General features: G+C 38.3%; 1 protein-coding gene across 1 annotated transcript in view; it reads right to left on the bottom strand.

Annotated features, from left to right (window-relative positions):
- LOC134800041 (uncharacterized) overlaps positions 1-25,470 on the bottom strand; it is a 222,198-nt gene extending 196,728 nt beyond the window's left edge. Inside the window, exon 1 of the mRNA XM_063772487.1 lies at positions 25,266-25,470. Coding sequence (XP_063628557.1) covers positions 25,266-25,400 — 135 coding nt within the window. The 5' untranslated portion in view covers positions 25,401-25,470. The remainder of the gene's footprint in view (positions 1-25,265) is intronic.
- Between the last annotated feature and the right edge of the window lie 1,573 nt (positions 25,471-27,043).

The raw sequence follows: 27,043 nt of genomic DNA, 5'->3' as shown, positions 1-27,043 counted from the left end.
AGCGTGCGAACGGCGTCAGCGGCACCTAGTTAAATGACTTTACATTACATTGTCACTTTTTGCTGACTGGATAACGAAGTGTCTGTGTTTTACATATGAATTAGTTTTAACTTTTACACGTTCACAACTTCACATTGAATATATTCAAACTAAAGTTAGAAATTGAACATAAACCTACATTGCCCTTTATGTTATGATATGATGAAACTTTATGAATAAAATGTAAAATCAGGATAAACTAAAATGACTAATAATGACTAACTAAATTAGCAATGTAATATTATTAGTTACTCGTAAATGTATTGTATCCAATATATGTACAGGTGGTTATAATATATTGGCAGCGTACACTTTGTCCAGAGAATTTTAATATTTTCAATAGGTATTCTTTTTTCGCATTTATCTTTGAGGTTTTTGAAAACATGGCTGCGTTAAGATTGACTCACTCTAGACCGGGCCGGAGCTTCGAGCGCGTCGTTTTCTATGGAAATCACCACGTGGTCACTGATCACCCGACACAGAAAATGACATGTCGGACGCGTTGGCCCGGGCACGGCCCGGTCTAGCGTGAGTCATCCTTTACTACGCTGATTAATTTGATTTTATTTTATTATCACTCACAAGGCATCACACTAAAGTATTTTTTAAAGGATACGCTACTCGTGATGGGAAATAGAGATTAGACCAATAAAAAAAATAGATTGTAGAGTTTTGAATACACCGGGAGCCCGATTCTGATAAAAAAAATTGTTACGGTTTTGATATTATTTTGATACGACCTTACAGGTAGCTCAAGCTGATTGGCGCAGTTGAAATGAACTGAAAGTACTACGTGATATGCGTGTCAATAAAAAAACGGCTAAGTGCGAGTCGGACTCGCGCACGACGTGTTCCGTACCATTGGGCAAAAAACGCCAAAAAATCACGTTTATTGTATGGGCGCCCCACTTAAATATTTATTATATTCTGTTTTTAGTATTTGTTGTTACAGCGGCAACAGAAATACATCATCTGTGAAAATTTCAACTGTTTAGCTATCGCGGTTTATGAGATACAGCCCGGTGACCAGACCCAATAATAGGTTCCTGTTTTTAACCTTTGCCTACGGAACTCTAAAAACGATCGTTAAGATTGTATCAAAACCAGAACAAACCATAACAACATCAACTAATTAATTTCTTTGCTTGTAAAAATTTGACATTTAAAAGTACCCCTGTGGCCTGTTTTCTGAATAAATGTTTGATGTTTGAAAAATGAATATGTATATTTTTATTATAGCCTATTTTGTTTCCCACCGCTGGGCACACATCAAGTCATCACGGTTTCGTGCGTGCCCCCAGTCGCTAAAAAATGCGTCGAGGTTGTCCCACCATCTGGTTTTGGTCTGTCTGATTGATTCTAGGCATACAAAAAAAAATATTTATTAGCACAATAACTAAGTGATAAATTAAAATCGTCCGGAAATGGCAGCTTCTCCGCCTAACTACTCCTAAGCCTCTACCATCAGTTTTAACATTGACATAACGCTCACGTCTACGTAATTTACTTTCTGTACATCTCGCTTGCACTATTGCTCGCATATGCGAGTACGAGCGAGATGCATAGAAAGTAAGTTACGTAAACGTGAGCGTTATGTCAATGTCAAAACTGGTGGTAGCCGTACTGGTATCCGTAACTAGTTACGTCTGCATACACTCCGGCTGTAACTCTGCGTGAGTTAGAATAGTCGGAGTTCCATAATGCAACTGGGAAGTGCAGTCGGTCGCGATTTCGCAAACTATGTAAGTGGTGTAAGTTAAATTGACGTTTCCAATAGTGGGACACTTCGCTGTTGAATTTTGTTGAGTTATCTGAGCTGTTAACTAACGATTTCGATGTTTGCCATACGGGGGTTTTCGGGGCCGAAGGTGTAATCTCTGCGAAAACGCGTATTTATGAGTTTTTATATATTTGTCGAGCAAAGCTCGGTCTCCCAGATATTTTCTCTTAACGGCCACGAATTCGAATCTGTGTGAATCTCTGGGTATATAGTGAGCATGAATATTTTTATCATAAGTTATGTTGAGTTAAGTTCTCTTATCTGCTATTTTATGTACATATCCATTGACATATATGTACCTAAAAACGGTCCATAAGAATGGGGCCAGTACAGCGGTGTCACGCACATGAATTCGAGCCAATCGTGCAGTCTAACGCCACAACGCGATTGGTTAATGAGTTCGCATCACGCGCGATTGGTCACAACTAGTGGCGTTTGGGGGAGGCCTATGTCCAGCAGTGGACGTCCTTTGGCTGATATGATGATGATGATGATGATGATGATGAGTGGCGTTAGACTGGACGATTGGCTCGAATTCGTGAATGACACCGCTGAACTAGCACCATTCTCAGTGCCTGTACGGCGGCCGTCTTTAGCTATATGTCAATAGACATATCTATTTATAAATAAGTATGTATGGCGTCACATGGTACATTGCCAAATATATCGGGACATATCCTTATTTCTCTGGTAGGTAGCAAAGGTTTGTTACGATTTATTTGACCACTTTGGCCATCGCCAGCTATTCGATGCAGGCTTATAGTACCTACCTACATAATATTATAGTAGCTTTACTTAGTTGGAAGGATTTAAAACATTATAAACATATATTATGCTTAACGAGGACGATGCATGATCGTAAAATTCTCCCCAAAAAATATTTTCTTTTTTATTTACCCATTTGCGTTACATAGACATAAATCTGGCACATAAATTAATGAAAGCAATTGTTCACTAATAATATTTCTTTTATATTTAAATCTAAATAATACACTTTAAAGCAAAATTTAATAGTTATCAAAATGCACAATCCTCATCTCGGCACGACCGTTTCGCGGCACGATTGTGACGTAATTAATGCTTATCAGAAAACCATAGAGAAATATAGTAAGAATAGAGTGCTCATTCCATACATCAGTTTTGGTACCAAAACGACTATTATATTCGCAGTCGACATCTAGCATCGAGTAGCGGAATTATCAGTACCGCTACTCGATAGTAGAATTCTCTAGTGTCGCGACTCACGAAAATTGTATTGGAAAACAATTTACAACTAATATTAAAAGCTGAAGTAGTTGAAAATAGAGTTCCGGTTAGTGGGGTTATAATATTAGCTGAAAATTGTTGAGCATTAGACTTTTCGGTTGGTGCTACATCTATTGTCAAGTAACAGTACTGATAATTCGGCTACTGTGCTAGATGTCGACTACGAAAATAATAGTCTTTTTGGTACTAAAACTGAAGTATGGAGTAGAGATGCACCGGATATTCAGTTACTATCCGGTATCTGGCCTATCCGGCCAATATTTAACTATCCGGCCGGATACCGGATAGCGAACTACACTCCGGCCGGATACCGGATAGCGACCTACTATCCGGCCGGATACCGGACAATAACATTGCTTGATTTCGGAGTAAATAAATTGGATCTGAGAAATAGTTACGGTTATAATTGTACCCGTTTATTATTTGAAAACAATTTAAACATTCCACTCACTTGCACGCGCACTCATTTCGAACCCAGAAATGAGTCCGCGCGAACGGTAACTACGAAACAGGTCAAAACCTGCACAATGTGCACCTGAAGAACCGAAATGTAGGTATAGTTCCGCCGGCGGAATATTCGGCGGCCAAATACCGAATATTCGGCCGGTGGTCAGGCCGAATATCCGGTATCCGGTAACCGGCCAAACAACTATCCGTTGCATCTCTAGTATGGAGTGAGCACTCTATGTATTTTTTTATCTATGCAGAAAACGTAGCAAAAAGAAAAACGCTAGCAAACGGCTCCGGATTACGCCAGGGTAGACGATCAATCAATCACCGGCTCCAATGAATACTAGTTTGAATGATTGCATAGCCAGTACCCTTACCACGAGTTTAACGCGGTTAAATTCGCTAGAAACTGTGTAAACTACCTAATCCATTTTTACGGTTCCGTACCTAAAAAGGAAAAAAAGGAACCCTTATAGGATCACTCGTGCGTCTGTCTGTCCGTCTGTCACAGCCTATTTTCTCGAAAACTACTAGACCAATTAAGTTGAAATTTGGCACACATATGTAAATTAGTGATCCAAAGACGGACATGTAACGTAAACACATTAATTTTAAACATGGGGGCCACTTTTGGTGGGATAATGAGAAATTTAAAAAATTAAGTTTTACAAACTATATCGTGTTACATATCAAATGAAAGAGCTCATTTTGACATAATCAAAAATAGTTCTTTGCCTATAGATGACAGGAAAACCTATTAGAAATGTGCAGTCAAGCGTGAGTCGGACTTAATGTACGGAACCCTTGGAACGCGAGTCCGACTCGCACTTGGCCGGTTTTTTAAAATACAATATGCAGTTTCGCTAAACCGCTCGACAGTTTGTCGGCAAAAACAGCTTTGTTTCGTCATTTAAAAAAGTTAGAAACAACCGTCTTTCGGTAGGTAACTTAATTTTAACTTGCAACTCATAACAACTAAAAGAAGGATAGGTTAGTTCCACAGGTAGTTCAAAGCCTATAGTCTGTATCTTTAGGTATTTAAATAAAAGTAAACAAACAATTTGTACATTATCGGGTAGTTCTAAAATTTATTGGTTAACCAACCAGATACAAAACCACCTGGATCTGTCACTGAACGGCCTGACTTTAACCTACATTATTTGATCATGTAATGTTTTCATCTACCCTCAACTGGCTTAAGGAGCCATTTGAGGGTAGATTTTGTTTACTTTTATTTAAATACCTAAAGATACAGAGTATAGAAGGTAACTTATGATATTACAGAAGTTAACAACAGTTATGCCCGTTATGTGTTAAGTACCTATCTATTATTGACACAATTAATTGACCTTTGGGAACCTTGCAATGAGATAAGGTACGTATATACCAATGGCCACTCAAGCGTGTGCTGCTTAGAGCATTTAATAACTAGAGTCGCCTTTAAGAGTCGTAGAACTCCTTGGGGGCGAGGCTGCCGAACGTGTTGTACGCCTTCTCCTTATTGTAGAAGTCGAAGGTGAACTTCGCCGGGGGAGTTCCCAGGCAAGTGGCAACGATATGGTAGATGACTGACTGCCGAAAAACTTGCACAATTGTGCATACTTTTGTATGGACTGACATGGCTACGTTACGTACAAATCATGTAGCAATAGCAATACATTTGACGTCCCCTCCCCCGCAAAAATCTGCAGATTGTTTCGTAAAGAAAATGACAGCGATGACATCTCCAGTTACTAAATGCTCTAAAGTGTGCCGTAAGCGTACAAATGTTAAGACAGAAATAATACTAGAAAAGAAAAGAGTTTATGAAAAAAAGTCATTACGATTACGAAGTGTTTTTTTCTAATAGTACTTTTTGACTTTTTCAGATTACTTATTCACCTATCGGTGCACTGATGGCCTACCGCGAACTACGTTCGACGTATTGCCTCTCTGTCGCACTTGTAAATTCGTAAGTAAGTGTGACAAGGAGGCAACACGTCGAGCGTGGTTCGAGAGTGAGTTGGCAATTCATAGTAAGGGTATCTACTGATCAGTTTCTTTTACTCGTTTTTGCGTGAAAGTCATATGCTGGCTCAAAGGATCAATGGATGTTTGCTGACATGTTTTATGATTCATAGTAGAGATGCACTGGATATTCGGTTACTATCCGGTATCCGGCCTATTCGGCCGTTATATTAACATCAGGCCGCATACCGGTTAGTGGCCTACTATCCGGCCGGATACCGGATAGTAACTTTGCTTGATTTCGGAGTAAACAAATTGGAGTTAAGAAACAGTTACGGTCATAATCGTACTCGTTTATTATTTTAAAACAATTTAAACATTCCACTTACAGGCCTATTCGGATTTCTAGATAATCACAAGATCTTGAGACGATTTAGAGATCAACTAGATCTACATTAGATATCGACTAGATGTGACTTGGATATCTAAGTCATAACTTGTCGAAATCGTTCAAGAGGACCTCCAGAATCGCGGAAACGTCAAATTTGACATATCTATCTTACAAATATCTTTAAATTATCTGTATCGTAACTTCGAATTTAAACTGTTGTGAGACATACTATCATTGAATAATTTTACGGTTTAGACTCAAAGTGACTAAAAACAAGTGAGTCTAAACCGTAAAATTATTCAAAGTATCGTAACTTGTTGAAGTCTAGTAGAAATCTAATTCATTTTCCGAATCGAGCCGTCATTTCGTACCTAGAAATGAGTCCGCGCGAACGTTCACTACGAAACAGGTCACAACCTGCACAATGCGCACCTGAAGAACCGAAAAGTAGGTATAGTTCCACCGGCCGAATATTCGGCAGCCGGATACCGAATATTCTGCCGATGGTCATGCCGAACATCCGGTAAGTATCCGGTATCCGGCCAAACAACTATCCGTTGCATCTCTCATTCATACGCAACGATAGATGTTGTGTTTGTGCATACTCATATTTTGGATCAATTGCTTTTCTAGGAAATTCGTATCACCTAGCAAAATATTCAACTACTTATCATTTTTCTCATACAAACAGCAACATTCCTAACTATACAAAGGTGGACCTTATTACAAAAAGCATAAGGTCCACCGATGTACAATTAACAGTGTGGGCGATGGTACAGAACCTTTCTTATGAAACCGGTAAAAATATAGCCTATATCATCCGGTCCTAAAAAGTGAAGCAAATAACACGTTATTTACCAAAGTCCTTTCTTTGCCCTACGATGGAACACACGACATACACATCCACGCATACTTCTAATATCAAAACCCTGCCTGTAGTCAAATAAAAAATATATTCCTTCAATTGAAATTGTTTGATAAAATGAGTCAACAAACCTACGTAATCAAATATAATTACTATACAATTTTTAAAATATGTTTGCCATACGATTTAATAAATAAATTACTATACAACATCAAGCATTTTCAACACGATCGCGAAATTTCCTGTCAATAGAGCGTCGAAAATCTAAGCCGCCCTTCGAGCGGTCCGGATGTACGGTTAACCGCGTTTCACAGGACAAATAACCGGATTACGATGTTAATGAAGGCCGGACGCCGGACGCCGGGCGGTTCCGTAACGTGATACCGGATATGTCTACTTATAGTACAGTCAGTAGCAGACAATTTGCTTGAGTTTATTATTATGTTCATAGAAAACTGAATTTTAAATCTGAATAGTAAATTTAGTTTAGCGGTGTTAGCACCGAATAAATAATAGTACTAGGTACAGAAGACTCACTCTCTAACAAAACGCGTCTGTTACGATCAGCACAGATATGACCGCTAGGTGGCGACAGCGCCACGCGCGGCTTATGGAAAACCCCAAAATTGGGGCCGAACGGATGTACTTTTAGCTACCTGTAGCAAAGCGACGAAATCGTGGAGTGAGCCACGCCTGGTGTTAGTTGAGCCTGCGAAGCCGCTGGTGCGGGGATCGAATTTTCGCAGGGACATCTAATTATAATAAAAGAAATAAATAAATATTTTGGGGACAATCTGACACAGATCAACCTAGTCGATAAACATACTTTTATAGATAAATACATCGAATAATTGTTATGAACACACAATTGACACAGGATTCGAACCCGGGATCTCCTGAATCGTAGGCAGGGTCACTACACTCACTACTGACTAGGCTGAAGGCTGTCGGAAAAATAATTCTAAATCCTCAACCATAAAGTTTTAAATGGCTCAAAATATTGGGACATTACTCGGACGTTGCTTGATTTATGCCCCTATTACTCACTTTTAATGAACGTCAGGTAAAATAAACAGAATGAAGAGATAATTAAAGCGAAATTGACTTCTCGGAAGTCCTTTAAAATTCGTTACAGCTCCAAGTTTAAAAAAAAACCGGTACAATTCAGCGTTAAGTTTTTTAAAGTTTTTAACTTACGAAAGTTCGATAGCAGTTGAAACTTCAGATTGCCTATTAATGGGTTTTATTTTCTTACTTCTTTGATCGGACGGAAGTTTACAAGTGGCGAAGTTCAGTTGGTTTTATAATAACAATAATAAGCATCAGTTAATGATAGCGTAGCAAACTGCCACTTGTAAGTTTGTCAATGTTAAAAATATTGGTACCATTTGTAAGAATAACATAATATTTAAAACACATCTAAATTTTTGAAGTGAAAATTTCTTTATCGGCGCTGTGCACTTTTTGTGACGGGGAAAAAATGTTAAACTCGCGAGAGCGTAAGACGTAAGACGCTTTTTTTTTTTTTTTTTTTTAATTTATTGCTAATAAACAAAAAACACTTAAAACTATTACAAAACTTCGCCAAACTGCGAAACAGTTTGTTGGCGAATGAAATACACCCAATTATACCTAAATGTTTATACCTTCATGCTTAATACTATGCTAATTACTAAACTAAATATGACTAACTTGCATTAGCGTAACTATTTAATAACAGACTTCTAATTTTTGTCTTAAATATTGTTTTTGTTGAAAAATTTTGCTCGGGGGGTATGACATTAAAAATACGCGGTATTAGGTTTGTAAGACAGACACGTGACCTAATCGAAAAACTGTTACAATGTCATTGAGTTTTCACTTCTGCCGGCACTCCCGGAGTGCAACCCGTTGTTTTTTTGAAGTGAAAACTTCTTTAGCGGCGCTGTGCACTTTTGTGATGGGGAAAAAATGTTAAACATTGAGTTTTCACTTCTGCCGGCACTCCCGGAGTGCAACCCGTTGTTTTTTTTTCTTATTTATTTATTTATTTATTTATTTATTTAATCTTTATTGCACAAAAGAAAACCTTATAGTACAAAAGGCGGACTTAATGCCATAAGGCATTCTCTACCAGTCAACCTTAAGGCTAAGCAGAGAGATTGTGAGCGGTGCTACAATTACAACAGCAAAAACAATCAATAAATTACGTATACAAATATACTATGATATATATGTACATGTATATATTATATACCTATATATATATATATATATATATAAATAACGACGAAACATATTATGAAACTAATATATAATACACTAAGATTTTTTCATTCTGCTAGCAAAGAAAGCACGTACGGATTTTTTGAAAGCGAACTTATTAGGCGCATTTTTTATGTTGAAAGGAAGTCCGTTCCAAAGACGCGCCACCTGCACAGTGAACGAATTCGACATGAACCCGGTTCGGTGAGGAGGGATGGACAGAGACATATTGCCAGAAGAGCGAAGTTGGCGGACGCGAGAAACGCCGTAGTATTGAAAGAAGGATTTGAGGTATTCCGGAGAGAGTGGATCATTAAGCACAGAAAAAAGAGTGGAAAGCAAGCGAATACTGCGACGTTGTCGAATGGGAAGCCAGCCAAGCTGAGAGCGAAAAGAAGAAACGTGATCATATTTGCGGAGGCAAAAAATAAAGCGAATGCAGTTATTAAGCAGGCGGTCCAATTTATCAAGAAGCTCTTCGTTTATGTCCGGATAACAGACATCACCATAGTCAATAATGGGTAGTATAAGGGCGTTAACTAATGCAACTTTAGTTTTGGCCGGTAAGAAGTGTTTCAGTTTGTTCAGATAATGAAGTGAGCCCATGACCTTACGACTGATTTCAGTAACCTGTGCTCTCCAACTCAAGGTGTTGTCGAAAAGAACGCCCAAGTCTTTAACGCTCCGACTAAATGTTATTGGGGAGCCGTTAAAGCTTACAGGTGCAAGTGCGTCCAAGTCTAGTTTTTCAAGCTGTTTGGAACTACCTATAACAATAGCCTGGCACTTTGACGGATTTACAAAGAGGCCAAACCTCTCAGACCACTTCTGGATATGAAAAAGGTCCAGGTTAAGTTTATCAATGCAAGTTGGGAGGTCAGTCACAGAGCACTGGTCGTAGAGTTGCAAGTCGTCAGCATACAGATGGTAGGAACAGCGAAGGTCAGGTGTAATAAAATTAATAAAGGTGGAAAAAAGAAGTGGGGATAAGATACCTCCTTGAGGCACGCCAGTCGCCAGATCATACCAGTCAGACAAAGACCGGTCAACTCGGACTGCCTGCTGGCGCCCCCGCAAGTAGGCACCCAACCAGTGAAGGGCTATTTCAGAGACTCTCATATGTTTGAGCAAGGCAAGGAGAATGTCATGGTCAACGGTATTAAATGCGTTAGAAAAGTCAATAAGAATAAGGACCGTGACCAATTGATTCTCCATGCCCCGCCTGATGTCTTCAGTTACCTTGAGAAGCGCAGTACTGGTGCTATGACTTGGTCGGAAACCGGACTGCAAAGGGCTTAAAAGGTTGTGCGAGTAAACGAAGGCCGAAAGTTGCTTATGTACAACCGCTTCAGCGATTTTCGAAAGGAAAGGGAGAATTGAAATGGGCCTAAAGTTACTGAGAATGGTGGGATTACTAATTTTAGGCAGCGGAATCACAAAAGCTTTACGCCAAAGAGAAGGGAATTCACCACAGGCCAGTGAAGAGTTGATGATGTCAGCTATCACAGGAAGCACACAGTCGAGGACTGACACAATCATGTAACGACTGACATCATCACAACCCACGGCTTTTGACTTGATAGCCTTAATAATGACTTTTATATCAAATTCAGAGACAGGACAGAATGAGAAATAATCTGTGACAGGAGAAGGCAAAGAAGAGATGTCAGATAGGGTAGTGGCCTTAATAGCGGTGTCAATAGAAGGAGCGGAGGAAAAATGTCTGTTAAGGTCATTGAGAGAAAATGAACTGCCATTAAAACTATTGGGGGGTTTTCCCAGGCCAAGAGATCTGAGGAATTTCCAAACATCGGCCATAGATGAAGAGGAAACATTACGGTGAATAAATTGACGCTTCGCTGTACGTACCATCTGGTTGCAACGATTACGAGCTGCCTTAAAGAGTTTCCAATTGTCATCCGTGCGGTCACGTTTAAAGAGCCCGAAAGCTCTGTTCCTCCTCCTCATTGCCATTCGGACGCCCTCAGTGATCCAAGGAGCCGGCGGACGCCGAACTCTAACTGTATGAACAGGCGCATGTTTGTCGAAAAGCCCTAAAATCGCATCATTAAACAGGCCACTAGGCCAAACTAGGCCAGTCGCACTAACCACAATTGACTGACGACGGATGACAGACAACGTCACTCAGCAGTAAACTAAATATGAAACTTCGCATATTATAATAAAATTTAATGTTTTAACCCGAGGTTTTAACAGTGACAGACGGTTTTGTGCCGACTGACCGACCCTACTTATAAATCCCTATTTATAGAAGAGATAACAAACCATATTAGTAAAGTATTCAAACATCGTATATTCGGATGTTTAATATACTCGTAATAAACGCCACAGTTAATAAAAAGGCAGTAAAGTAGGCAACAATTCGTACAACGCCAGTAACAGGCACTGGACCGTAATTATCCAATTACTTGTTTCGTTCCCCGGAGAAGGGACAAGCTTTAGAGGGTTATTCTGCACAAGCGGAATAATCTCGATTGTTTCTTAGCCTGTCTCTTTGAAGGACTATCGTATTGTGGTTCTTAAGTACACGTGGAGACCAACATAAATCGCGAGGTATAACATAGGGCTTGGAATTCGGACATATATCTAAAATACGTGAGTGACCCGTTCTTAATTATAAATCATTTATTTACATACAATATATATACAGTGGTACTACTAAACGAAATTAATAACTAAGTAGCTTAAATCTAAAATAGGCCCTTGAGGCATTGTACCAAGGATGCTGGCGGCATTTCCTCGCTGTATCGCAATGCTGATACGTTGTGCGAGGTAGCCGCCAGCTCTTCGGTCACCAGTTACGTCAACCAGACGCTTCGCGATTTCTGCGAACAACTTATGCGCGCTGGGACCCCATGGACCTAGAGTTTCAACTCCAAATGGTACAAAATGGTACTCTCTACCGAGGCTCTTAAGGATGCGTTTCCGCGGACGCCATTCCTACCCGTTCTTAATATATTGAATAAGTATGTTTGTGTTTCACGAAAGTTTTGTTATTAAACTTTTTATTAAAATCATATATATAGGTAATGTTTAAGCTCCACCAACAAATAACTATTGTCACACTTTATGTAGGCACCTAACTGTTTCTAAACATTAACAAACCTAGATTATAAATAAATATCCAGGAAGAATATTATCTGGAAGAATATTCAAATGTATATACCTATATTTAAGTTTGACTAGCTCTCGCATAAATTAACCTCCTGAGACCCAGAAACAATTGTTTTGTTTTTAAAATTGGAACCCTTAGTTACACAATAAAAGTTCAAAATAGATTTTAGAATATTTGTACAAAAAATTGTACGCAGGGACTTAGGAGGGAAAACGGAAATCTGAAGTTTGTATTTGAATGGAATAAATCAACTCCCCGTGGGCGTGGAAAAGCTAGTATCAATCTAACATCATTGGATTTCCTATTGCCTATACAAAGATGTTTCCTAGAATAGTCCCGTTCCATTCCCGTCCGCGGAATGGCATCCTTATTGCTATCGACGCGGCACCAATACTTTATTATACGAATGGCCGTGTGCGTGATATCGGAACGGCTTGAAATATTGCTGTTCTATAAGAACGTTATTTTTAATAACGTTATTGAACGTAACGCTTATTAAAACGGTACCTATTTTAGTACCTATATTAATTAAATGTGACGTCCCACGGGTAAAGGTACCTTATGGTGGTTGGCGCTTACGCTATTATTAACGCCGCTCCAATATTATTGCGGTGCTATGCGACGTAAGCGCCAGCCGCCATAAGGTACCTTTTGCCGTGGAACGTCACAAATACTTAGAGCATTCAATAACTGGAGTCGCCTTTAAGAGCTTACCCCTCTGCCGAAAACCTTGCACAATTGTGCAAACTTTTGTATGGAATGACATGGCTATTTGTACGTTACGTACAAATCATGTAGAAATAGCAAAACATTTGACATTCCCTCCCCCGCAAAAATTGGCAGACTGTTTTGTACAGAAAATGACAGCCATGACGTCTCCAGTTACTAAATGCTGTAAGATTAAATAGGAATGATTCCCTGTTAGAGAATGCCAAAAGGTTCTTAAACGTTAAATGTGCAAAAAAATATAAATACATTGTGAAATAAACTACGATATGTACCACAAGTTAATTTATGTCACATTGAGTCAGAACAATGAGATAACGTTATGAAAACAGATTACTATTTTCATAGCGTGAATGTAACCAAAAAAAAAATACCGTTACATTAATGACATTTCTATAACGTTATCAATTGAGCGATTTCCACATGATCGAAAACCGCTCCCTGACCAACGGCTCGATTCGGAAAATGAATTAGATTTCTACTAGACTTCAACAAGTTACGATACGGATAATTTAAAGATATTTGTAAGATAGATATGTCAAAATTGACGTTTCCGTGATTCTGGAGGTCCTTCTGAACGATTTCGATAAGACTTAGATATCCAAGTCACTCTAGTCGATATCTAATGTAGATCTAGTTGATCTCTAAATCGTCTCAAGATCTTGTGATTATCTCGAAATCCGAATAGGCCTGCAAGAATCATGTTGCCCGCCGGAACGAGGATTGAACCAAACATTTCCTATTACTTTATTGTGCATGAAATTAATGGATATGTATCTGTAGAATACTTCGCTATTTATTTACAACAAAACGATTACTAATCAACATTTATAATAAAAATTCTAAGGTTTAATATTAAAATTTGGTCAGAATAATAAATAACGTACCTAATAAAACAGATCCCTCCTTATTATGGTAATGTGTGTAATAACAAAAACAAAATATACCGTTACGATAACGATATTTTTATAACGTTACTAAAGCTTGAACGATATCGGCAGTATCGGTTATCGCACCCTGATCAAGAATTATGCTGCCCGCCGGAACGACCAATGAACTGAACATTTTCTATTACTTTATGTCGCAAATCCTCGAATCTTTATAGGATATCCTACATAAGATACGCTAATAAAAGGACTACTTTCATTACCGTAAAACGGGGTGAGTAGGTTTCGCGGGGATAGGTGGGTTATGAATGGGGAGAGAAGGTTTGAGAGGGGGGTGAGAAGGGATTTTAAAGCTACTGCTACAAAAATAATGTATTCCAATTTAAAATGGAGCTATAGTAATACGCATAATAAAAAAAATCGATCCAACAATCTTCCAAAATCACCTTTGTATGAAAACCCCTCTCACCCCAAATACGAGGCACTACGGGGTGAGGTGGGTTTTCCTCTTTATCGTCAAAGTTATGAAATGGAACTACCCAAAATAAAATAAAAACTAAAATACAAACGTCCGGAACACTTATTCTATACACCATTCAGTTTTCATATGTAAAAATAAAATGTTATCAATCAATCAATCAATGTCTTTATTTTGCATAAAAAGTGGTACATAATAGAAGTAATAAGAAGATATTTACAAGTTCACACAATTTACCAACATCTGGCATGCAAAATATGGTGGAAACAAATATTTCGAAATCGAGGTTCGAATTTCAGTTTTGACCCTACTCACCCCATTTTACGGTACGTTTGGTTATAGGCCCCGTGCATGAACTATAGGGGGCAGCATAAGAGCCGTCAGATTTTTGATGCGAGGTGTAAATGTGTCGTTTATGATTCCGATGTAGCCCACAAGATGGCAGAACCTACTATGCACAAGGAAACGTACCGACGAGAAAGGTGGATAGTAGCACTTGCTTTGGCAATGTACATGTGCACATATGTTTCCGATTCAGGCCACAAGATGGCAGACCCTCCAACGCGCATGGTCCCCATAAAAAGGTAGGTACCTACATATTCAAGTTATGGGCTATATTTAAAGGGGCCGGAATTAGAAGGGGACAAAAGATATGGTGCGCCGCGCGAAACATGCGATGGAAGAAATGGCCATCGCGCGAATTTTTACCTTCTATCTGAAACTCTGAAAATATACTTCGGTTTAAAATTTTGCTGGTCAGATCCCTCGGCAATATCACTAGCTATTTTATACAAAAATTATACTGAGGGCCTACCGCGAACCACATTCGACGTGTTGCCTCCCTGTCACACTTACGTACGAATTTACAAGTGTGACAGCGAGGCAACACGTCGAACGTGGTTCGCGGTTGACCGTCTGCTATGACATGCAGGGCAACGATATACAAGTGAAAATAGATTCAAATTAAACATGTTTTCGTAATTCAAATTGCCTTCCCTCTTAAAATTATTTGAATAATCGTTTTACGAAAATATAATTATAAAGTTAGGTATCTATGATATAGATACCTACCTACAAAACTTTATAATTTTTAAATAGGTATGTAAAAAATATTATAATATTAAAACAATTGGCAAAAAAATGTCATGCCATGGCTATCGACTCCGTGCATAACACTATCTCGCTCGCACACCAGAGTGGTGTGCGGATCCGCGTCAGTGGTACTTATAACCGTGTATGCATCGGTAAAACCTAGGTTTTACCGGTAAACCCTAGGTTTTACCGTACTTCGAGCTTTTACAGTAAGATATCAAAGACATATGTAACTTCGTATAAGATGAATAAAGTCGAAGGAAAAAACGTGCCTCGGAAATCAAGAAAAAGTCATTCTCGGATAGATGGCGCACACACCTTTAGCCTATGCTCGGCTAGATGGCGTGACGACACCGTTTCATATTTAACCATTTTAACACATAGATATCAGTGAATGAACATGGATCAAAATGATATAAAAATAATAAAATTATTTATCCATATATATACATTTTTTTGATAATTTTATACGTTTTCATTTTGAGTTTTAGTCGTGTGTCGATAGACGGCTGTAAATTTACTGTGACTACAAAATTTACTATGACAGGACCCCTTTATACTATCTATTCTCTTTGGGAAAACCTAGGTTTTACCGGTAAACCCTAGGTTTTACCGTACTTCGGACTTTTACACTAACATATACAAGATAAGAGCTCCAATAAAGATTTTCCATTCAATACGCCTGTACCGCTTTAGGCCTTTCATTAAATAGAGTATCAGTTTCCCATTACGCTCTGTCTGAGCATGGAGAAAAAATACATAGAGTGCTCACTCCATACATCAGTTTTAGTACCAAAACGACTATTTTTTATTATCGTAGTCGACATCTAGCATCGAGTAGCGGAATTATCAGTACTGCTACTTGACAATAGATGTTCCGACGACCGAAAAGTCTAAATTTCAACAGTTTTTAGCTAACATGACGAGTATAACCGGATTAACCGGAACTCTATTTTCAACTCCTTCTGCTTTTAATATTAGTTGTAAATTGTTGTTGAATTCCATTTTTCGTGAGTCGCGACATTAGAGAATTCTATTATCAAGTAGTGGTACTGACAATTCCGTTACTAGATGCTAGATGTCGACTGCGAAAATAATAGTCGTTTTGGTATCAAAACTGATGTATGGAGTGAGAACTCTATTCTTACTATATTTCTCTATGGTCTGGGAGTAATGCCTCGCTCAGACAATTAGGTCTCGTCTTCTGTTTCTGAACGAAATTGAATCCACCTAAATATTTATGAAATTCGAATAGCTATAAATACTAGTATAGTACAAGAAGTCAGGGGAGGTAACCTTAAATGGTCGGATTGTACGAGTACGCTTGTTTTATGGAAGATCGGAGCACTCGAGAGATATTATTCACCATAGTTTTAAAACATGCCGATAATGATGAAAGTAACCCCGTGGTAAAACAGAGCGTTTTATGGCATCGATGCCGATTGGTATTTTATTATTAATAAATCAAAATCTATGTTTAAAAAAAAATATCTCTCCGACTCAGTAGTCTCTGAAAATAGATTCAGTAGGTATAAAACAGCATTATTGACTGTGTAAATTAATGCTATTTCAAACATTGTTTTAACCTACCTTAATTAAGTTGATGTAGTTTACGATATTACGCAAACGCGTTCCATTTACCCGAACTGAACAGACTTTTACTACTTCGCATATGACTGGAGTCCTAAATCACTCAAAAACCTAACTTCACCGCAGTAACAATGCGAGGAAAATTCAATAAAAGCTGACTAGTACATACATTCACTAGGTAACAAAAACAGCCTATAACAAATGTAATCTCAAGAAAAGAATGTCGTTTTACTACGACAAGGTACACTTACTCGTTCTTTACAAAAAGATCTAAAGTAAGCAGGTATTTATAGTGATTTATGTCCTTTTGGAGTAAAAAGGGACATCCCAGCAAATAATTCGGACATGCGGTGCACGTCGGAGATTTATTACAACCTTGACTCTGCGTCCGGGTTTATAGAGCCAGGCTTTGACCTGTCTGTGAAAAGAGAATGTTACACGTACCTCTAAGAGCCAACCCACACTAGAGTTAGACCCAGAAAAGTATGCAGTGATTTTGATAGCCCACGCAGTGCAAGTGTTATTTATACGTCATAATTTCATAGAAGTTTGACGTTTAAAATGACACTTGCACTGCGCGGGCTATCAAAATCGCTGCAAACTTTTCTTGGTCTAACTCTAGCGACTTTTGAGCGTGGGTGTCTAGCGCTATGGAAAATGGCGTCGCTGCTTAGTCGCTTCAACGTTGCGTCGAGCAGCAGGCAGAGGGGCTACCGCGAAAACCGAAATTCGCAAATTGCGGGGATCTTACTCTTCTACTCCAATGAAGGCGTAATTAGAGTGACAGAGAAAAATGCCCGCAATTGACGATTTTCGGTATTGGCGGTAGCCCTACAGAGTGGACTAGACGCCGGGAGTCGGGCCAGCCAGGAGTTGCTAGATTGGGGTTGTCCTAATTGCACAATCAGCAGCAGAAGTTGCTAAGCGGGCGAGGTGTTCAAAAGTATCTTGACGCGACTTTATTGTTAAGAGAATAAGAGCGTGTCAAGGTAATTTTGAGCCCGCTTAGCAACTTCTGCTGCTGACTGCACAACAGACGTTTTGAATAATTTCTGATATAAATAGCGGATAGTGTAGGTATACATATATCCCAGCTAACAATTTGAGGCAAAATGTAGACTTAATAAATAGCCCTGCTTATCGCTTTCGGTGATGGCGACCCTAAATAAACATTATGGACGTTGTATATCGTGAGCCCTAATATGGCTGGCCAAACCGAACTTGCTCCTAAATATTGTATTACAAGTGTGACAATAAAGTTGACTTGCATTGAACGTGTTTACGTAGGAGGGCTTAAGTTTCTCTTTTCATAACTATTATTATGATTATTTTCCAGCAAGCTCCTCCCAAAGGTCAGAGTCAATAGGGTAAAATTAGATCCTTAATACCAATGAAACATTATAATTTATAAAATCTATTGCTTAAAATAATTTAAGATTAATTTCTAGTAGGTATGAAAAGTAAAGAGAAATGGTTTGGAAAATAAATATTTCTTTTTGCTCTTCATAGGCTTTAAATAGCAGATTGGCGAATTTATTTTAAACCGACATAAGTCTGACATCTCTTGTTTGGAGCAAGAATTTAGTCATTTGTAATTTAAATTGCGATATAATACAATTCCCGTAAAAATACCTAATACTATCTAATTTGTAAATCAGAACATAAAAAAAAATCTAATTTTGTATTTGCAATTTTTATTGCTACATAAACCACGCGAAATTGGTGCAAACAATTCTTATTAAAAACCGAGTTCACAAATTTCAACTTAAAATATTTTAAATAAAGTTGAGCATTCTCTTAAAAACAAAAGAACTTCGTGTTCTTTTGTTTCTGCTACAATAGCTCGTAATTCTATTCTAACATTGTGATAATGCAGGGATCTTAAGGCGTGCTTTTCCCGTACGAGCTAAGCGAACCAGTTTTTTGAATCCATCAGAAATATAAGAAACAACGTTTTAAAATTGTGAAAAAAATATATCTTATACTTAAGGATCTGGCAGATATGTTTTGGATCTCAAAAACATGATTAGATAAACTTTGCTCGATAGAAAAAAATTCCAAAGTTACGCCTTTTTTTAACAATAAATCAATCTCAGAGCTACAATACAAATTTTTTTGACTTGTTTTTTACATAAATGTATAGGTAATAAGATAATCTAGATGATTTGGATCACTTTGTCTCGGTAACATCATTAAAATAATTTCTATGTTTCAATACCTACTAAATCCGCAACCGCCATCACTCGCGAACGCACTTACGCCCTCTTCAGTCGCGCGGCAGCGCTTGTAGAGGACGGACCTGCGTCAGTATGTTCCGCGCGGTCACGTGATTTTACCATTTACAAACAATGGGAAACAAAGCATATGAAACGTAAGAAAAAGTCACTAAGTGCTATAAAAACACACTTTCTGATAACAGAAGCATCTAATACTTTACGAGGTGCTTGAAAGCGCCTAGCTTTCCTACATCAACAGTTAAAATATTTCAGTATTTCAATGTAGGTAAATAATATTATATTCCTAGATAATATAATTGTGAGTATGTAAGTATGATATATTTACAGTATTTCACCTTTACTGATATACCTACGTCCGATCTGCAAAATGATTATATTCCTTCGTGCTCTTTGACTCCTTTGAAAATCAGAAATTATTTATTTGGATTGATACAGTATGGGGATGTTACAATATATGTATAGTGTTACGCTTTTAGTATGAGGGTGCCGAAGGCGCCCGGCTTTGGATCGCATGCAACGCGCCACGCCCGTCAAGCGTGCAAATTCATCATCATAATCATAAATTTAAATAAATATAAAATGTCAAATTGAAATAATTGAAAAAATTACCCTAATAGGCATATCGCAATACAATTATTTAAGAACTAAATACATATCACTAATTTTAATATTTGACCACGGTCGACATGAATTAAATATAATTGAGAGTTCAAGGTGCCTACAGGCAGTTCATCTTGCGCTTGGTTGTATTAGTCTTGTTCGAGAAACTGAACACGGTGAAAAACAGAGATAATACTCCTAAAAATACGTGTGATACCTCATTAGATTCGTCATAATGCCTAGAAAAATGCATTCGAAGCGTGTAGTAGCACACACAAAATGGGTGGTCAAAAGTTATAAGCAAAAAAAGGGGGAAAAAGTAGAGATCTTTAATTTCCCCAATATCTCAAAAAGTATTCATATTACGGTGCGAGATGGGTGGGGGGTGCTCGACCAAATGTCATAGAGGGCCCCAAGACAAAACAAACTGCATTTAAAAATTTTCAAAATGGCCGACTTAATTTTTTATTTTTTTCAAGTTGGTCCGAGCGCGCTGAGATTTGGCATGGCGAAAGATAGAGGCCTCTAGATTACTATGAAAAAAAAAATTTTTGGAAAAAATCTAAGATGGCGGAAATAATGGTCATTTTAATTTTGTATGGCAACTTTTAAACGGTGCGAGATGGGTGGGGGGTGCTCGACCAAATGTCATAGAGGGCCCCAAGACAAAACAAACTGCATTTAAAAATTTTTAAACAGGCCGACTTTTTTTTAAATTTTTTTCAAGTTGGTCCGAGCGCGCTGAGATTTGACATGCGGCGAGCTTGGGGGCCCAAAATTAGCATATGAAAAAAAATTTTTGGAAAAATTCAAAATGGTGGCGGACACGGGCCAAATTCAAATTTCCAAGTAGGTTAGGCGAGCCCGAAGGGCGAGCTTCAGGCTGGGAGGCCGAAGGCCGACCCCGCGGAGGGCCGTCAGGCCCGGAGCTTTATCTCGAATGTCCAAGCATCCTCCCCCCCCCCCAGTAATTTTGGGCGAGGCCGAAGGCCGAGCTGCGGGAATGACGAACAAAGCAAAATCCTATACAAAAAGTGTGTTAAGCGAGCCCGAAGGGCGAACTTCAGGCAGGGAGGCCAAAGGCCGACCCCAGTGGATGGCCGACGGCCCGGAGCCTCCACCCCGACTCCCAAAACGCGAGGCCGAAGGCCGAGCTGCGTGAATGCAGTTCCTCCAAACGTCCTACAAAGTCAACTTTCTTGATAAGCGGAGCCGGCGGGCCGAAGGCCCGACGGCGAAGCGTCAAGGCTCGCGAAGGCCGAAGGCCGAGCTCCGCGTTGGGCCGAAGGCCCGAAGCGTCACACGTGAGGAGGAAGTTGGAGCTGAAACACGACCCAATAGGAAAAGTTACGATTTCTCAAGCACGCGAGGCCGAAGGCCGAGCTGCGGGAATGAAGTTCTCGCATGCGGATCTTTTCTTTCTATCAAAAGTACAACTTTATTTATTTCTCCCTTTGGAAAACAAACTACTACACAACAATAACAACAGCAGGAATGGACTGCTACCAACAATGTGGGTTAGATTAGGTTAGAACTGCGACCCTCACAGGAACAGACTGCTACCAGAAAAGTGGGTTAGGTTAGGTTAGAAATGCGACCCTCACAGAAACGGACTGCTACCAGAAAAGTGGGTTAGGTTAGGTTAGAACTGCGACCCTCACAGGAACGGACTGCTACCAGAAAAGTGGGTTAGGTTAGGTTAGAACTGAGAACCCTACAGAAACGGACTGCTACCAGAAAAATGGGTTAGGTTAATAGTTACAACAGCACAAACAACAGCAACAACAACACGTCAACAACAGCACCAACAGCAAACAACACGCGTACCGCGGGGCCCTCGGGCCCCGCGCACAGGGCAAAATCTAGTTGATATTATTAAAGAGGAGGATATTTCCAATACAACATTATATACTTGCAGGACTGTATCTCCATTATTTATACTTTTTATTCAACGCTGAACACAGTCCTCCACGCCTCATTTTCGGCGTGAAAAAGCGATTACGTAACATTCAATATAATTTTAAAGGTATTAAATATTCGTTAAAAATTAAAAAAAAAATATGGTGTATTTAAAACATGTCAACAAATGTACTACTTGTAGAAATTTATCCTAAAGTTATTTAGGCAATTGTTAATTAACAAAATTTTCTCAAACTTCCTTCTTTATTGAAAACGAAAAAAATTTATAAATAACTATCGTAAAATTTTGTCGCTCTTCTCATATAAATGCTTAATAAGATCACACTATAAAAAATTTAATACGTTTTAAGACGCTATTTTGGGTTTAACACATTATTACGCGATCAAGATCATAAAAAAAAACATTTAGTAAACTTTACTAAATCAGATTATTTTGTGAAGGGTGCGGAATACGGGGTGTGATTACAGGGAGTTCAAAATAAGGCGGGTATAAGACAATTTTTTTTTAATATTTTGTGTTATTCAGTCAGTTACGTGGTCTTTCACTATCGGCCTCATCTGAGAATTCAAAGTCGCTCAACGAGCTATGGAGAGGGCTATGCTCGGAGTTTCTCTGCGTGATCAAATCAGAAATGAGTAGATCCGTAGACGAACTAAAGTCACCGACATATACTGTGTGCATATTTATTTGCGTTATTTGACATCTGTCACTCACAACAGCAATACAACGTAAAATGTCTCGCACATCGAAATCACAAAGGAAAACAATTGCACTACGAACGTTTACGTTCTACGTCTTTTTTTTTAATTTTAGGGCTAGCCGGACACCACCTTTATGAATCGGTAGTCGTCTAAGTAAATCGATATGAATTTTTAATTTTTCTTTTAATAAAAATAAGGAAAAGGTGGATAATCAACTGTAAATATGGATATATTTATCGTCACCTAACAGACAACAAATTTGACATAGAAATAACATAAATTAACTTTAAAATAGATCCCCAGTTAGTTTAGATTTTGACGATGGGTGCGACCTACTCGGTCGGTGTATTAAATGCCTTGCGCGAAAACCATATAATTCTAGCTTTATTTAAATCGCAAATAAAAATTCATTATACGTCACAATTCGATACCTCAGTCTACGTGCCATCCAATCGTAATCGCTTGCTGTGACTATCGATTTGGGTTAGTTACATCTCTATACAGGATGTCCAGTAATTAATGGACAACCTTCTAACCATCGACAGGGCAGCTTAGGCTGGTCCAGAAAATGCACTTATAGGTCTAGTAAAAGTTTCGTGGTTTTCGAGATAATCGCACTTTTGTCTTTTTTACTAGTTAGCACCATACTTCACTTTAAACACCATCTAGGCCATATCTTTATTTGTACAAATGTAAATAGCATGTGTGATACCATTTTAGAATCAGTATTAGATAAACTATTTTTAAGAAAGTTGGCCACTCTGTTCTCCATACATTTTTTTTTCACCACAAGCGACCAGACTTCTGGAAAATGTTATATATATATATATATATATATATATATATATATATATATATATATATATATATATATAACATTATATATATATATATGGGCAGGCCACATTGCGCGCAGAGAAGATGGCCGATGGTGTCGAAAAGTGCTCGAGTGGAGACCACGGACTAGCAAGCGCAGCGTAGGACGTCCACCCACAAGATGGACAGACGACCTTGTTAAGGCCGTCGGAAGACGCTGGATGCGGGTCGCTTCCGACCGGAATGGAGGTCCAAGGGGAAGGCCTATGTTCAGCAGTGAACGTCTTATGGCTGAGATGATGATGATGAGTCAGTTACAACTTAATTAAAAAAATATATATATAATGTACTTAATAAAATGTAGGTACCATCGGTGCGCGAGTTTGACTCGCACTTAATTGAATTATTTTCTTGAAAACATTGTTTCGTTAAAATTGTGTGATCATTAAAATAGGTATAAAGTCGATAGGTATTGTAAACAATAATTTATTAAGTTAGGCAACAAAAGTATTGGAAATTGTGATAATGAGACCCACCAAAAACATTTTCATGTAAAATGTTGCCAAGAAGAAACCATAAGGCTTGCACTGACAAAAAGTTATCAGAAATTTACTTTGAAACTGTTTTTTTTTTGTTTTAGAGCTTATAAATAAGTACTACTGATCAGTAACAACGTTTTAATTTCACGGCAGCGTTATTGAGTTAAAGGAATCTGTAAAGTAAAATTATTGATTAAGGTTAATAACCTTTATAAATAGAACCCTTAATTGACCGTCTCCTTTAAAATTGTTACTTTCCTTTAGGTACTTTAACTCGAACACGCTGCCATGAAATTAAAACGTTCTTTACTGATCAATAATAAGTACACATGTCTATATAAAAATAATAATTCTACATGAAATGATCAGAAATACGTAATGCAAAAATACATACGTACATATACAATAAAAACTCTAAAACGTGACCATTTCCCGGTCTAGTTAAAATACTGCCATCATAAGATCATTATACTGTGACCCGTCTGCTATGTTTACCGTGCGCGACGCGCGCTCACGATCTCGGCGAGCGGGTCGCGGGACGCGCGGGCGGGGCTTCACGGTTTGCCGCGCACCTCACCCCCTCAGATTCGTTGATGAGTCGAATCATATCGCCTTAAATGCTGTTTTCTAATGAACTTGCATTTTGCTCTCGCCCGTCAGCTAGAATGATGTCTGAATGAAAATGTTACGTTTGCAAAATGCTTTTAATGGAGGCCAATTCGAACGTAAATTTTGTAATCTAAATGATGTCATTTATATTACTCGCGCGTGCATTTTGCGTATGTATAGTTTGTATACTGAAACGAGTGAGACGCACGGATGAATGATAACAGAATGACATCATTTTGATGTCTTGGATTTTAGAATGTTTTGAGTATTACATTTTTTTTTATTTCAAAATATAGTTTTGAAAATAATATTGTACGGTCCCGATTTTTTTAACTGACACAGAAATATCTGAACTTGTTCTAAACGTTTACATGAGAATTGTAAATGTTGGTTACCAAAGTAAATCATCTGCGAAAAGTTGGTTGGCAAGTGAAATTCGCACAATAAAACTTCGGCGAAAAGGCAGAACACCGAATTGAATATACAGTAAGTGTAGAGATGACTGACATCCCCTGCAAACAAGTTTCTATGCAAGAGGGGTCAGTTTCCTCTGCCGCTTAAACTGTGCTTAAAGCCTAAAAACAGTCCCTAACAATTTCCTCATTAAGTATTTTTTTCGTAAATTAATCTTAGGGTCTCCCCAGATATATCGACGCGCATTCGGCAAAAGCTGATAGGAAAAATCTTTATGTTCGCGCAATAAGAGCGAAAAAGCCGTCGACGTGGCGGCAGGCGCCAGCCGATGCGAGCCGAGCCGAGCGACGACTTTTTCGTTGTTATTGCACAGACAAAAAAGCTTTTTCCTTTTAAATTTTGCCGATTCCGCGTCGACATATATGTGGGGGAACCCTTACTTTGGCTAAACCGAGACTTGCTGAACTCATCAGTTTTTAAATTTTGCCAAGAAAAAAGAAAAACTAATGTAAGTATCATGAATGACGTTAATCGTACCTTAGGCGTGAAGTTGGTGTGCGGGTTACAGATGGGCGGTGCAGCGGTGCTCCCGTAATGTTGCTGATACGACGATGTTAGGATCTTCTTGTGCGCCGATGCGTGCGCACGGTACGCGCTCACGCTCAATTTCATGCTTCTCTAATGGCATTAAAATCTCTTTTATATACCTATTTTATAATTTAATATACACTTTTCAAGAAATAGTTTTTTCACTTTTGGCACTTAAGTAACTATCTCATTATATATTTATTTGCGCACAACCGTTTGTTGTTTTCACTCGACATCTGAAACAAGGAAAAAATACAGTGAATACCAATAGTATTTTTATAAAAACAATTTACATTATGTTGATTTTATTAAGGTTCCGTACCCAAAGGGTAAAAACGGGCCCCTAACCTATCATTAAGACTCCACTGTCCGTCTGTCTGTCTGTCACTAGGCTGTTTCTCATGAACCGTGATAGACGGTTGGAATTTTCACAGATAATGTATTTCTGTTGCCACCGAGGGTTCCGTACTTTTTAGTATTTGTTTTATAACAACAAATACTAAAAAGTACGGAACCCTCGGTGGGCGAGTCCGACTCGCACATGTCCGGATTTATGAATTTATTTTATACTAAAAGTATAATTTGTAACTTAATTTGGAGATGTCTTATACTCCTGCAAAGCAAAAATAAAATAAAAAGTAATAAGTTTTATTTCCAACTGTTCTACTCACAACACCATAACGACCGTAGGTATGTAATTTTAAAATTTCACAGGTTGGTTATGCGTGGTGGAGCGGTAATTGTTGTAAGAATTGTTGTGTTGTTGTTTGTAACAGTTGTATTGTGTTGTGTGGTTTAACTATACACATACATATCACGCCTATTTCCCGGAGGGGTAGGCAGAGATCATGGATTTCCACTTGCTACGATCCTGACATACCTCTTTCGCTTCCTTCACTTTCATAACATTCCTCATACACGCTCGCCGGTTTAGGGTGCTCTTGACCTGGCCTTTCTTCAGGATTTCCCCGATCTGATCGTTGCCCCGAGGTCTACCCCTTCCAACTCCCACTTCCACTTCTCCCTTATACACTCTCTTTGTTAGCCTTCTTTCACTCATTCATTTGTTTAACTATTGTTTCTGAAACAACAATGATATAATTATATTTCTAAGAGGAAAATACGAAAAAACAATGAAACTGTGCATGCCATTAAGAAATTGAAAGCAGTAAAGGCAGTTCAAATAATGGCGTAATAAATAAACGACTATGAAAATAAGTATAATTAAATGCATAAACAACTTGATTGTTTATTAGAAACGTTTTAGCTTAATTAAGTAGATGAAACATATCCTTATCGCGCTTTTTCTTATAATATAATTAATGGGATTGCGTAATGCATCGCAGCCATAATGTGAAATGTTGTGTTTTATATTAAAATATATTTTTATAATATGTATGCTAGTTTTAAGGTATTTATTTATGTATGGGCCACTAGTTGCCTGAAATAAAAAATTTCATTTCATTTCAATACTGAACCCCCCTTTTAATTTTTAGTTAGTTTTAGTTTGGTTTCTTTAGTTCTTACTTTAATTTATTTTTGTTAGTTTTAATTTGTTTTTAGGTCTTTTGTGTCAAGACAGAGTTAATTTAATTACACAAATAAGATGATTAATAACGGCCGCTAAATAATGGACCCCATTGGATCCATTGTCGCCAAATAATGACGAGTGGAAGAATATAGGTATTATTTAACTTCAGTTTTTCCTGGTAGTAGGGGTGTAGGGA

This window comes from Cydia splendana, chromosome 19 (genome assembly GCF_910591565.1).
Source record: "Cydia splendana chromosome 19, ilCydSple1.2, whole genome shotgun sequence".
Classification (NCBI taxonomy): Eukaryota; Metazoa; Arthropoda; class Insecta; order Lepidoptera; family Tortricidae; genus Cydia; species Cydia splendana.
Note: the sequence above shows the minus strand (reverse complement) of the source record. Positions and strands in the feature narration are given on the sequence as shown.